Source organism: Xenopus laevis, chromosome 3S (assembly GCF_017654675.1).
Source record: "Xenopus laevis strain J_2021 chromosome 3S, Xenopus_laevis_v10.1, whole genome shotgun sequence".
Lineage (NCBI taxonomy): Eukaryota > Metazoa > Chordata > Amphibia > Anura > Pipidae > Xenopus > Xenopus laevis.
The window spans coordinates 31,688,634-31,703,624 of NC_054376.1; the positions used below are offsets into that span (position 1 = coordinate 31,688,634).

Consider the following 14,991-nt stretch of genomic DNA (forward strand, 5'->3'; position numbering starts at 1 on the left):
ATCAGAAGACAAAGACAAATTATAAAAAAAAAAACATAAAAAATAAATAACGAAGACCAATTGAAAAGTTACTTAGAACTGGCCTTTCTATAAAATTCTAAAAGTTAACTGTTTTTAAATGGGGGTCAAGCTGGAAAGAATCAGAAGACAAGACAAATTATAAAAAAAAACATAAAAAAAATAACGAAGGAACCAATTGAAAAGTTAGCTTAGAACTTGGCCCTTTCTATAAAATTGCTAAAAGTTACAGCTGTTTTAAATGGGGGTCAAGCTGGAAAGAATCAGAAGAAAAAGGCAAATAGTAAAAAAAAACATAAAATAAATAATGAAGACCAATTGAAAAGCTTGAGATGTATTTATTTGGCTGATCACAAAGCTTTGTTGTAGTGACAAATAACTGATCTACATGTAACAATAATATATGGACGGTAATGACATATTGATCTTGTTGGAATGGATGAGAGCTTTGTGATATGCTGCGTGTTACTAGGGAAAGCATTTAATGTCAGATATATTTGCCCTATTCTGCTTGTCTAGTTATATCGTAGGGTCCCCCTAAGACCCCCTGTAGAACCGTGTACAACAGCTGGACATGTTAGAATTCATACAGCAAAAATGTGTTATGGTTAAGGTTTAATTCAGTGTCAGTAAAGCAGGTTTGTATCATTTATTTAAATCTCTTCCAATGGAACGTCTGGGGCTTTGCACGTTTAGTTTGCTGCAGATTTTTGAGGGGTCTTTTCCTGAATTGTTTCCCCTGATTTTGATTTAGAACTTCCTCCTTTCCCGCCCTCTGATGATTCTTTCTTCTCCTCTCTCCTGATACTGATGGTGCTTGTGGTGGAGCTTCTTCCACCGGAGTATGACCCCGAGGAGAATGGGTAGCCAATGCCAAACATGCTGCCTCCGCCCACTGACGTTAGACGTGTCTCCTCCCCTTCTAGGAGTTTCCTGAAGACAAAGACAGGAGAGGTGATTCTTAGATATATACATTTTGGCAGTGCTTGTTGGATATTTTTTGTGGGTTTAACCCTACTTGAAATCCAACCTTTCCTATTTAACTTCAATAATTAATTGAGGTAATGTGGCATTAAGGAGAAATCTCTTTAATTGGTCTGAAACACACCTTAAACCCCCAAGGTCCTTTTAAAGGATAACAAAACAGTATGATAAAAAAATAAATAAATTGATTAAAGGTGTAGTTGGAGACCAAATTAATCTGAATGTATACGAATTTTATTTTACTTAATAAAAATTTTCCATTAAAAACCTGGCCGGTTTCACCGATTCCACACTCACCGACTCAGGTCCACCCCTGAACATCATGACCCCACCCCTGTGACATCACAACCCTGCCCATTTACATCACGATCCTCCACTTCATGGACCCGCCCCTTTCCCTGGCCAGTAAAGCTTTCTCAAAAAGGTAGCAACCCTAGGCCACACCCACAAGGAAAACATTATAAACAATGTATCCAATCACTGTTCCAAGAATATCGTTTTAACCCCATATCTCACCCTTACTAAAGCTGGCCAATAAAGGTGGCCAATAAAAGCTGCCGACAGACCAAGTCAGCAGCTTATTGGCCAGCGTATTCATCTCCAATGGGCTTCCCTAGAGTCCTATCTCCAACCTCTTACATTCTGGGCCCTAGGACCCACCATCTGATCAGCCTGATATCAACCACCTCAAGGTGGCCATTTTTTGAGAGATCTGCTCATTTTGCGACCTTGATAAATGAGTGGATATTAGTGTTGGCATATTGAAACATATTAAGGTAGTAGGCAAGGTGTAAAAAAGAAGGACTACTAGACAATGATTTTGTGTTAATATCCATGGTAATAATATTTTACAAAAAAAAAAACCAATGGTGTATTCTAGGGAAGGCTCTCATTTGCCTTCAGGGACATGGGCCCTTAAGAGAAGGCATTAGGAATTGGAGACTAATAATTTACATCCTTATAATGTATCTTTAGATATTCATTAACGATACATCTTTTTTGGATATATAATAGCTAAAGGAGGAGATCATTTACCTGTAAGCAGCAATTTCAATATCCAAAGCCATCTTGACATTAAGGAGATCCTGGTACTCCCTCAGATGTCGCGCCATCTCTTCCTTTGTGCTCCTCAAAGCATTGTCAAGCTGGCCGATTGTATCCTAAAGGGAAGAAAATATTTCACCATGTCTGGAAAATTCTAAATGAAATACCAGCTCAGCTTAGGCTCAGAAGATGTTAAGGCTCCTCTTAAAGGAGAACTAAAGCCTAAAAATGAATGTGGATAAAAATGTCATATTTTATATACTGAACTTATTGCACGAGGCTAAAGTTTCAGCTTGTCAATAGCAGCAATGATCCAGGACTTCAAACTTGTCACAGGGGGTCACCATCTTGGAAAGTGTCTGTGACACTCACATGATCAATGGATCCTGAGCAGCTGTTGAGAAGCTAAGCTTAGGGGTCGTCACTAATTATCAAGCAGCAAATGAGGTTGGTCTGTAATATAAGCTGATGCTACAGGGCTGATTATTAAATTCTGGTGCTATTTGCACTTGTTTATGTGCTGATGTGTAGTAATTATCTGTATTAATAACTAATCAGTCTTATATTATGACATTTATATTCTATATGTACTGTATATTGTTAGATGGTCCCTAAGCTCAGTAAGTGACAGCAGCACAGAGCATGTGCAGTGAATCAGCAGAAAAGAAGATGGGGAGCTACTGGGGCATCTTTGGAGACACAGATCTTTCCTGATAAAGGGCTGTGGTTGACTTGGGCTGGTACAGAAACCCAAAACATAATGCACAACATTTCTACTTCTTTAGTTAAGCTTAATGTCTCCTTTAAAAACACTAGTCTAAGTCTTTTAAAAATGTGGCGTATCTTCAAACATTCTGGACTTATCATACACTAATATATTTAGAAGTACAGGGGTGCGGTCTAGAATAATGAAGCTTTAGGTAAGGCTTAGCTTTCCCAACAAGAGATAAATAGTTATATATTCCTTCAAAGTGTTATATATTCTTATATAGTCCTTCGTTGGGAAGCCTTCTACTGGTAGGGGATCGTCAACAGTTCTAGACTTCAATCAGGACTTTTTAAAATGAATTTGTCATCAAGTAAAGTAAAAGGTCTCAGTTCATTCCTTGTCCATAACTACTAACATTAGTCCTTTACAGGTTATCATTATGTTCTAGGTATAGGTAGGGTTGCCACCTTTTCTGGAGAAAAATATTGGCCTTCCTGTTTATTTAGGTCAGGCCGGTAAAATACTGGCCAGGTGGCAACCCTAGGTATAGGTGAAGGTGGTATGTACAGTATGTAACTCTTCCAAGCCTTTAGGAACTTGATGCTGGAATAATGCTCATCAGTACAGAGCACATTCATGCTTACATCCAAAGAATATCAGTACTATCTCTTTCAGAGCATTACCTGCAGTTGAGAAATTTCTTCATTATTCCTATCTTCGGCTTCCTGCAGCTGCCTCTCTAGGGACTCATTGGTACCGCGCAAAGCATCAATCTCCAGTGTCCGTGCCTGGAGCTGCCGGCGGTACTCTGTGATCTCCTCTTTGGCCTGGCGGACAGAGTCGTTGTTCCGGGAAGCTTCCAGGGCTACGTTGGCAATCTTGGCCTGGTACCATTCCTCGGACGACTGCTGATTGCGGGAGGACAGAACCTCGTACTGCATGCGGATTTCCTTCAGTGCGGCCGTCAGATCGGGCTTACTAACCACATCCATCTCCACAGAGATCTACAAAAGATAAAGTTGTTTTTATGTTTAATAGATTTCATTATCAACCTGAAACCTGGAAGGCACGAGTCAGTGGCTGATTCATCTGCCCTTTTACTTGTCTTTCAGGGCTGGATTTATATAACGGACACCCCTAGGCTCGCTGACGTTCGTTGCCCCTGCCCATCCCTTTTATTCACGTATCAAGACCGGAGCAACAGGGATTGGCGCACTGGAAATTTAATCTCCTGCTCTTCCCCAGTGTTTGTGAACCAATGTGGGTGTGGTTGGGCATCATGCCGCCCCCTAAAATCCTGATACCCTAGGCCCGAGCCTTGGTGGCCTCTCCACACATCCAGGCCTGTTGTGTTTATTTTATTGCACAAATATTCCCCTATTACAGTTTATATAGTGAATAAAGTACTCCCTATTGCAAAATATAAGGATATTATAAGTCACCAAGGACTTCCATGACCATATGCTTTTATACAGGTCATGGAACTCCGAGGTTACTTATAATATCCTCATATTTTACAATAGGGAGTACTTTATTCATTATAATACACAAGTTTTAGTGAATCATGTGACAAAAAATGACATCACTAGTCACCGTTTATAACTGATGACATCACTAGTCACCGTTTAAAAAGATATAATTTACAGGATATTCATGGCTTTTGTGTATTATAAGGAGACACTGTACATCAGGGGGGCACAGGGGGTACAAGTGTACCAGGCCCGGTCCTGAAGGGGGGCCCGGCAGTGCTGCTCTTTAAAAAGAGCTGGGCCCCCATTGACAGCACCGAAGCCGTGCCGCCTCCTTCTGAAGTCCCGAACAGCTGAAATGCGGAAGTGCCGAAAAGTCAGACAGCCGAAGTCCCGAAGCGGCGAAAAGACCCAAAGCCACCAAAACAGCCGAAGCCGAACTCCCGAAGCAGCTAAAAGACACAAAGTCACAAAAACAGCAAAAAAAAGTCCTCAAGTGGTGAAAAGACCCAAAATCACGAAAGGAGGTGAAGCTGAAGTCCTAAAGCCATGAGTTCATCAATTCTACTGAACAACATTTGTGTTTTTTTATTTTTTTAATCCCCTGGCCACCAATGTATTATTTTAATATTCTATAGACCCCTGCCACCAATGTTTTTTAAAAAAGTATTCTTCGGTGCCCCAATTTTTTTTTAATTTGTAAGGGGGGCCCTGGCGCCAATGTTTTTTTAAAAAATATTCGTTGGGGCCCCAATTTTTTTTTAACTTGTAAGGGGGGCCCTGGCGCCAATGTTTTTTTAAAAATATTCTTTGGGGTCCCAAATTTTTTTTAACTTATAAGGGGGCAGTGACCATCAATAACTTTTTATAACTTGTGTGTGTGTTTGGGGGGTGGGTAACCTTTTTTAGCACTGATGTCAGTGGAGTGGGCGGGATCTGGGGTGGGGCTTGAGTGGGGCCCAGGGGCCCCCGAAAAATTTTGTTGTACGGGGCCCCATGATTTCTAATGGCGGCCCTGCTGTACATGCTCAGTATGTTCCGGCAGCTAAGCTTAGGGGTTGGCAGAAATGATCAATGCATCAGAAGGAGAGAGGTGAAGTCTGTCAAAGAAACCAATGCCACACAGATTATAAATCAATTCTGATGCAAAGACATGCCGCTGTGTAAGGTGATTTTGAATAATTAGATTTAGCCTTATACTGTGACATTTCTATTCTATGTGTACTGTATATTGTAAGTGGGTTCATAAGTTCAGTAAGTGACAGCAGCACAGAGAATGTGCAGTAAATCAGCAGAAAAGAAGATGGGGAGCTACTGGGGCATCTTTGGAGACACAGATCTTTACTGCTTAAGGGCTGTGGTTGTCTTGGGCTGGTACAAAAGCTTGAGATATAAGGTGTAGAACTTCTAGCCTAAGTCTTTAGTATTTGAGCTCAGAGTAGGCAGAGTAGGCAAGTGTCTATGGCACAGAGATGGGAGGAGCGCAAGGCACGCACCTTCTTTACCTCCAACCCCGAGTCCTGTCCCCTCTCTACACCCTCACGCCGGCTGTTCAGAGCGTCTATTCGCTCGCACCTATTCTTTCACGAGTGTCAGCAATGGGACTGGTGAGTCTCTTTGGTTGCCTAGGGCTGCTTGAGCTACTTAACCTATAGATATATCAAATACAAGAAAGGTTTCAAATGTCTTTATTAGTGTTTGTAATTAAAGGGAATAATTATCAACCCCAAAAAAATTGGTTTTGCCTAATAAAAGTATTCATAATTCTAAGCAACTTTGCAATATGCATTTATTACAATATTTCCATGGATCCCTTATAAGACAAGGCAACTGATTAACAGACCTGTGTTTGCTGGGGAACCAAGATGTTGCAACAATGTTTAAAAAGTAACAACTAGGACTTAAGTAAATGCTGCTTTCAATAGCAATTGTTTATTCAAATAACTTTAAATAAATGTATATTGGAAAGTTGCTTAGAATGATGTTTCTTTTAGTGATGTACGGGCCGGCCGCGGGTGGGCCAGGTTCTGGACGACCTCACACTCCCATTTGCGGTGGGCATGTCCAGGTCGAGCTCTTCTTCCTGCTCTCCCCGCCTGCGACCTTACACTGCAGACTTTCGGCGTTCGGTTTTATAGCCGCGCACCTGCTCGTCCCGGCCCTTTTCTGACATCATCAACGGGGGGCACGGGTCTATAATAGGAACCCGGAAGTCGAGCTCCTCCGGCGCGGGTGGAAGGAAGGCGTTTTGGATTGGGTGCCCGTCAGATTTTAACTGATCCTGCACATCACTAGTTTTCTTTTATTAGGCAAATATTTTTTCTGGGGTTGACTTGCCCTTTAAGGTGTCAATGGAAAACTCTAAGGGACTCACTAGTCCAGGCCCAGACTGGCAATCTGTGTGGCAAATGCCAGAGGGGCTGCTGTAAGGTTCCATAGAAAGTCACTATTTATTGGGCTGGGGGGCTGCTTGGACCTCTGTGTACTTGGAATGCCATGGCCTATTGTGAATCCCAGTCCGGACCTGCACCAGTCCAATTGCAAATTTGTTTCATTGCTGAACCTCCACATTCCTGCAGAGTAAGGGTGACAATGCACCCTATATGCCATCACTCAAGTTGTAAGCTCACGACCATTTGGAGCAGCAAATTCCATCAGCTGGTGGTAGTTGATGGGAGATGTAGTTCATTAGCTGGAGGAAAACAGATGACAGCTCTTTGTTTATTTAAATTGTAAGTTCTTCTGCACAGGAACCTCTATCCTTGTGTCTGTTAGCTTTGGGGAATCACAAATGCAAGTGTATGTTGTATTTACAGTATCTATTACTGTAATGAGCCCCTGCTTGTTCTAATAATTTACTGTTGTACTGTACAGTGCTGTGTACATAACTATCACTATAAAAACAAAAATATATATACATACTGTTGTACATACACTGTATATTGGCAAAGAGATGCAGGTAAATTCTTGTGTATTGTTCCCTAATGTTCCAAGGCCATAAATGATGTTCTGGGGTAATTGTTGCGTGAAATCTTATGGAAGTTTTAGGGTTAACTGTGGCAGTAGGGCTGAAGGGAAGGCAGAAGCGCACGAAAACCTGTACAATTCATCTCCATAAGGAGGATAAATAATCAGAGGATGACAAATCCTTAATAATCAGATTTATTTCTACATCATAGGCATGATATGAAAATTTTCTGCTGAACTAGAGAGTATCTTGGGGTCCATTTAGCCCTAAGCAGTGGTGTAACCTTCACTTTCCTGCCCTCCCCCTTGCAAATACATATTGTATAATGTTACCCCCCCCCCCCACCATTACTGAATGGTTCAGATCGGAGCACTGGGAGTGTGTCAGGGGGATTATATGGGAGAACTGGGAGTGTCAGGGGATTAGACGGGCACACTGGGAGTGTGTCAGTGGGATTAGATGGGAATACTGGGAGTGTCACTGGGAGTGTCAGGGGGATTAGATGGGAGCACTGGGAGTGTGTCAGTGGGATTAGATGGGAACACTGGGAGTATGTCAGGGGAATTAGATGGGAGCACTGGGAGTGTGTCAGTGGGATTAGATGGGAACACTGGGAGTGTCACTGGGAGTGGCAAGGGGATTAGATGGGAGCACTGGGAGTGTGTCAGTGGGATTAGATGGGAACACTGGGAGTGTCAGAGGGATTAGATGGGAGCACTGGGAGTGTGTCAGTGGGATTAGATGGGAACACTGGGAGTGTCACTGGGAGTGTCAGGGGGATTAGATAGGAACACTGGGAGTGTCACTGGGAGTGTCAGGGGGATTAGATGGGAACACTGGGAGTGTCACTGGGAGTGTCAAGGGGATTAGATGGGAACACTGGGAGTATGTCAGGGGGCTGCAGGTCTTTTCTGAGTTCACCTTCAGCCCCGTTTTCAGAAATTCTGCTCAGTCAGAGGCGCCAGTTGCTCTCTCTCTTCACTAGTAACCCCCCACTTTGCTTAGTCCAACTGGGAGTAAAGAGGGGGTGGCATCAGGCATATGCTCTTTCCCCCTGTATATACAACATAAAGGTGTATGTTCCCTGCAGGTTCAGCCTTGCTTAGGGAGACAATGGGACACATTTATCATCAAACAGAGCTTGCCACAGGAAAATGTTACCTCTCTACAAACACATCGCTTTCTAATTAGCGTTATTCATATCATTATCAAGCCATAGTAGAATAGGCACATACTAGTGCCACATACAATTTATTAGCCTCTTTCTACCAATCCTAATTTAGCTACAGACAGTCCATGCAATAGTGTGTGTCCAGCAGCAGCAGCCATGTGGGTGGGTGGGTTCCGTGGGCCTCTGCAGTGCAGGGCAGTTGTATAATACAGGGTGTGGCCCCTGCAGGAGCAGCTCAATACTCATCATCTGAAAAGCCCACAGAATTCCACTATAATAGCACAGCACCCACATACTGCACACTAACTACTTGGGTTACTTCTTTTAATCTCTTCACACAGCATTGCTTCGTGCTACAGAAGATACAAAGTTCCATAGCAATTTATAAATAGCAGTTATATGTTATGAAATGCCATTACTATGCACAAGTAAATCCATAGGATGTCCCACAGGCAGGTGCGCAGATAGTATCTCCAGCAGAAGTTAGGTGCAGCAAATAAATATATATAAATTATATAGAGAATATATTCCCACAGTTCTACACTACTGGGGGGGGGGGGTGTCTGCCCTTTAGACCAATCAGAATAAGCAAAGTCAGAGCTTTCAACTTTTGGCATTTGACCTAAGTCTATAAGAACTATGCACAGGATTGACAATAGGAGCAATGTGCCTAACCAACATAGAAATGCAGGCAACAGACACCAATGAGTGGATCTAGGGGCCGGTGTATGAGACTGCAGATACAGCATCTCTTTTAGAACCCTCCCCGCCCAAATTGAAACCTTGGGACCTACCTGCGCCTCCTGCACGGACGCCTGAAGCTCAGCAATCTCCTCCTCATGGACCTTCCTCAGGAAAGCGATCTCGTCCAGCAGCGACTCTACCTTCTTCTCCAGTTGAAAGCGGTTGACGGTGGTTTGGTCCAAGTCCTTCCTGAAGTTCTTCATAGTATCCTCTGCCTCCTCCCTCTTGGTGGCCTCCTGCTCCAGTTTGAGCTTGAGCTGCTCCAGATATGCCCCCAGGTGCTCGTAGTCCAACTGCGCTTGGTCCTTGTCCTGCTCTTGCTCCTCCAGCTTGGACCTCAGCTCCCGGATCTCCTGCTCATAGATCTGGCTGAGCCGGGAGGGCTCAGAGTGCTTCTGCCTCAGCAAGGTCACCTCTGTCTCCAGCAACTTGTTCTGCTGCTCCAGCTGATGGACCTTCTCGATGTAGGTGACAAAGCGGTCATTGAGACCCTGCAGCTGCTCCTTCTCGTTGGTCCTGACAATCTTCAGCTCATTGCTCAGGGCAGTGGACTGGGACAGGTCAAAGTGGTCCTGGGCTGAGCTCAGGTGTCCTGGCGAGCGACTGACCTTCCTGTAGGAGGAGATGCTGCTGGTATAGGCTTCCCTGGGTCTGTAGGATCTGCTGCTGCTGCCACCACCGCTAGATGTATACAGGTGGCTGGAGGACCTAGGGGAGTCCCCAAAGATCTTCTTGTAGGATGAAGTGTAGAGCTCCCTGGAAGTCATGACTGTAGCTGCAAGGTGGCTGTGGGATACTGTTGCTTCTGCTGGTGATAGTTCTGCACTCTCCTTCCACTTTCCCAAGCACAAAGCACACTGCAGAGCTGCAGCATCCCACTATATATAGTGCCTTACCCACCCATCCATCCATCCCTCCATCCCTCCATCCCTCCATCCTAAATGCTGCTGGACACGCCCCCTGCTGCTCCATGTGCACTTGCTCCTCTCTGCAGTTTGTAAGGGGACCCACGGACTATTGCTGCTGCTGCTGCACTGCTTCCTCAGGGTGGGTGTAATTCTGCTGCTGCCTGGTCTTTCCTTCACATAATTAGGGGAGATATATATTTATATAAATATATATATATATATATATATATGTGTGTATTTGTATATTATAGTGTCAGTTTATCATACCTTGGAAAAGGTTTTCCCAATCCTAACATGATGCACATCTAGGGAGGTAAAATAAATAGCATTTTAGAACATTTAGAACATTTACTAAATTGTAATTACTGGGTAACCAGGACAGAGCCTGAATGTTTTTTCTTTGATCGGGACAATCCCTCAGTTTAACTGTCTGTGAGCTGTGTAAGTGCAAAATGCAGATCTGAGCCACTGGCTGGAATTTATTAATAATAATAATAATAATAGGTGGATATAGTAGCACCCAACCTTGCTCTGTGCCATTGATGTAAAGCAGGAGGAGTAGGGGTTAAACTGCAGCCCAATGTGAGTTTGATGTGTTTATTGGACATGTTGGATATGGTTACGCTACATTGGCTTACAGTGCTGAAATTGCTGTGCTCACCAAAAAAAAAAGGCTCATTGTGAAGCTCTGCCATTTCAAAGACTGAAAGCCTGACTCAGATAAAACAGACCGACAAATCCCCCTGTCCTACAATGTGGTCCTGCCTTACTGCCCCACCCTTGCTCTCTCCCCCTCCCTACTGCAGGCACATTTACTGGGTGGGGAGGGCACAGGGATGTCCCCAGAATCCTGCGTCAAAAGAACTGCAGCTTCCCCCATGCTACTCCCTGCACTGGCTCCTGGCACGCTCTGGGCGTATGGGACATAAATCAAAGATAGCACATGGCACAGATAGAGAATAGAGAATAGAGAGCTCTCACTGCTGCTAGTCCCCAGCCTCTGGCACGCTGCACTGCACAATGCTTACTAATAACTGATAATAAATTAAACAGCATTTGGGGTTAGATATCCTCCTATTCCTGTCTTATAACCTTGCGTTGTACCAACGACATCTTTCTGTTTGTACAATGCACAAGTAGGCTAACAATAATGGCAATATACAAATACGTTGTTGTTCCAGGGGAAAAGGTCCTATTGCAAAACTGTTTTTTAACCTGACTTTCAAAGTTCCGACACCTATTAAACTACAACTCCCAGAAGTTGCCATAAAGCTTAGTGAGTACTGGGAGTTGTATTTTAATAACAACAGCAGGGCCGTAATGTGCACTGATTTAAAGGGTTCCAGTCACCATCCTGCCCTACTGTGCCCCACTCTTCCTACCTGTATCTGTAGCTGCAGGCGCCAGTATATGCAGGTCCTAAGGGAGTCTCATCTATTTGTAAACCCCCAAAAGTGGTGAGGAATAATGGAAAAATAGGTCACTATTTATAAAGGCATATTTGGGGTTAGGGCTATGCACACATTTAGTGTAAAATAAGTCATATGATTTAGGGATCTGCTACATGGTATGTTGGCCTACACTGGTCACCCCTCTTACTGTGCCCACTAAGTTTGGTATTCGGAGGGTTCCTGGTGAGTGTGCAGAATGATTCTTTTCATTGAGAGGAATGAGGGTATTTACCAGCATCTGCCACACTCCAGAAATCTATGAAATGCCCGAATATTGGGATGCAGAGGAATAGATGATTGGCTCAGGATAAAACATTTCTTTACCAGGGTCCTTGTTTAGGGAGTGCCCCATTTATCTATCATAATAAGTATCACATCACCCCATGCATCAGTTCACCTTCATAAATACTCAATGCATCCTTCCCATTCATTCATGCCTGTGTATTATCACCCCATGAATTAATATCTCATGGATCATCACCCCATGTATCAGTTCCCCAGACATCATTACCCCATTCATTGATGCCCAATGTTTTATCACCCCACTCATTAATACCCCACAAATCGTTAACCCATTCATTAATGCCCCATGGATTATCAACCCATGAATTACTCTCATGCATCAATTTCCCAGGCATTATTACCCCATTCATTAATGCCCCATGGATTATCAACCCATGACTTACTCTCATGCATCAATTCCCCAGGCATTATTACCCCATTCATTACTGCCCCTTGTATCAGCGGCCCATGAATTAATATCTCATGGATTATGACCCCATTCATGAATGCCACATGGATTATCACCCCACTCATTAATACCCCATATATCAGCACCCCATTCATTAATAAGCATGCATCAATACCCCTGGCTGTTTACCGCAACCTGTGTATTTTTCTACTTTAACTGCATTCCAGACCTGTGAAACAAGACCTGTATGTGTTAACTTACAAATGTGAAGCACAAAAACTGCCTCCTGGTTGCACGTCAGATGGGGGTGGGTGATGACTTTATTAAGAAGCAGATTCCCGGGGGGGGGGCAGCAGTCTTTGTGTAGAGAACTGCAGGAGAGAGGATGGGCTGCTGTCAATTGATTCTTCAGCATCTGCTTAGTTTCACTATTGACAAAGGAAGAACAATGGAAATATATCAGACTCATGCTGCACCAAGACCATCAATAATCACCATAATGCTAGACATGCCTTTATATACAATTATTTGTTTATTCCCTATACCCAACTGGGGTGTTGCAGACTTCTCTAATCTTAGTCCTGTCATACAGCCAATAATTCCTTTCCATTTTATTCCCAACATAGGCAGATATTTATAAATGCTTGGGAAAGCTAAGTCACCCCAAACCAACACCAATTCATTTCTTACAACAAACAGGATGGAAGTATTCCATAGGCACTGGAGGGGGTGGGGGAAGAGATGCCTCCAAAAAATGTTAGCCCCTGTTTCCAATTTTAGCTGCAACAGGACCCAGTGTTGTGTTATTGGGCAAATATATATGAGACTGCTACTGTACTTATACTAACCATGTGTTCTGAGGCCTTAAATATGGAATTGTCGCTGTATTGATCAAGGCAAGTTCTGGAATGTAGGAAATGTCCATGTGTTTCAGGGGTTTTATACATAAAAGTGCCACTGCATTTACACTGCAAGCTATTCCAGAGTATTATGGCTCTGTTATAATATAAAGGAATCTGTTTAGAAAACGTCTTTAATTTGTCTTCCCCAAACACATAAATCACTATGCGTCTATGATTCCCAGTAGTGTGAATGAATATTCTGATTGGTGCAGCCTTGTGCCTAAGGAGCATGGGGGCAGTCAGTGCTGTGATCATCATCAGCGGCTTATAGATTTTTTGATTCCACCTTTGTGGCAGATCTGCATTGACGATAAAATCTCACTTATAAAAGAGAAAATGGGATTTATAGCGATGGCAAGAATATGGAATTTATGGAGCAGCAGGGCTGGCAACTTGCAGTATACACTGCCAGATGCCTAAACTCACAGCAAATTCTGTTTTAAAATAAAGTAGCAGCAGTACCCTGCTAATACTTTATATTATGATATTTTGGGATCTTACAGGTGACTCCTGCAGTGATCACCTCACCAGATATTAATCTTATATAGGGGCACATCACCAAAGCACGCCATCGTCCATTCGGGCATACACACTAGCATCCGTTCGTGCATGTGCACCAGCGTCCATTTGCGCATACATGCATAAGCGCCAGTGTCGGACTGGCCCACCGGGATACCAGGAAAACTCCGGGTGGGCCCAGGTGTCAGTGGGCCCTTATGCTGCTAAACATTTGTCCTATTTCATGGCCATTCCCTATTTCTATAAGAACAAAGAGATCGAATATTGGATTATAGTGTGTAAAGAAAAGAGACTAGGAGCAGTGGCGGAACTACCGGGGGAGCAGGGGGTGGGAGCGGGCCAGGGCCCGCACCCCCTTAGGGCCCCCCGGCAGTCCGTTTGCCATTGGAAACTCAGGCAAATGCGGCCGTACGGAGGGGGGCGGGGCTCGGCTGCGCGTCATGCACCAGGGGCTGCCTGAGGCAGCAGCCCAGATGCCGCCCTCCTCCTCTCCGCTCCGCGCTTAAAAATTAGTGTCGGAGCGGGTTTCAGGGGGCAGTATCGCTAGTGCATTGAGCACTGGAGTGCTCTTTGCACTAGCGGAGCCGAATTTCCGGGTTAAAACCCGGAAGTTCGGCTCTTAAAGTTGCAAGAGGCGGCTTTTTGCCGCCCCTTGTAACTGGCTGCTCGCTGCCGCCTGAGGCAAGGGTTTCACCTTGCCTCATGGCAGAAGCGGCCCTGCTGACTAGGAGGTTGAGTGAGGAGAGGAAGAATACTAGTACTGAGAGTGTGCCCTTGGTCTAAGGTTTTTGGGTGGGCCCCTGGTGTCCCGGTCCGACACTGATAAGCGCACCAAGTTGGCGCTGCGGCCAGCCAGGTTGCCTGGGGCGCCTGGCTGGCCTGCCCCTGTGTGAATGCGCCGAAAGAGACGGAAAATGCCAAAGGGAAGGAAGAAGACCCGAATATTACCGAAGCGCTGGAAGATGGCGCCCGTGAGCTGCGCTGACTCTGTAAGGAGAGTTAAGTAAAGAATTTGGGGCAATTACAGGAGTTAACACCTAAGCTGGGGGGGGGCTATGTAGGGTAGGGGGTAGCAATTTTTATTAGTAGGGGGTTTGTTTCCCCTTTAAAGGCACCTTCAGAAAGCAGACGCCCTTTTGATCTGATTCTGATCAGTCAGAAATCACATGTTGCGCACAAACGCATGCCCAGTTTGCCCTTAAACCCTGCTGATTTTGCTGCAAACCCCGTCCCTTTTGTCAGTGTCCAGGGCACCCAATAATGGACACCAAGAAAGGACACCCTCATTTTTGCTGGAAGGACCTACTGGTGAATAAAGCATCATAAAGTGTATTATATTGTCCCCTTATATATTTATACATAGTTATCATATCTCCCCTTAAGCTCTTCTTCTCCAGCGTAAACAACCCCAAC

The 14,991-nt window shown here is 44.3% G+C and overlaps 1 protein-coding gene across 1 annotated transcript; it reads right to left on the bottom strand.

Moving 5' to 3' along the window:
- Positions 1 to 340: 340 nt before the first annotated feature.
- nif.S (low molecular weight neuronal intermediate filament S homeolog) lies at positions 341 to 9,948 on the bottom strand. The gene is given in 4 exon segments (NM_001093335.1): positions 341 to 951; positions 2,038 to 2,162; positions 3,439 to 3,759; positions 9,158 to 9,948. Coding segments are annotated over 4 exon segments (1,404 nt in total). The 5' UTR covers positions 9,875 to 9,948; the 3' UTR covers positions 341 to 710.
- Between the last annotated feature and the right edge of the window lie 5,043 nt (positions 9,949 to 14,991).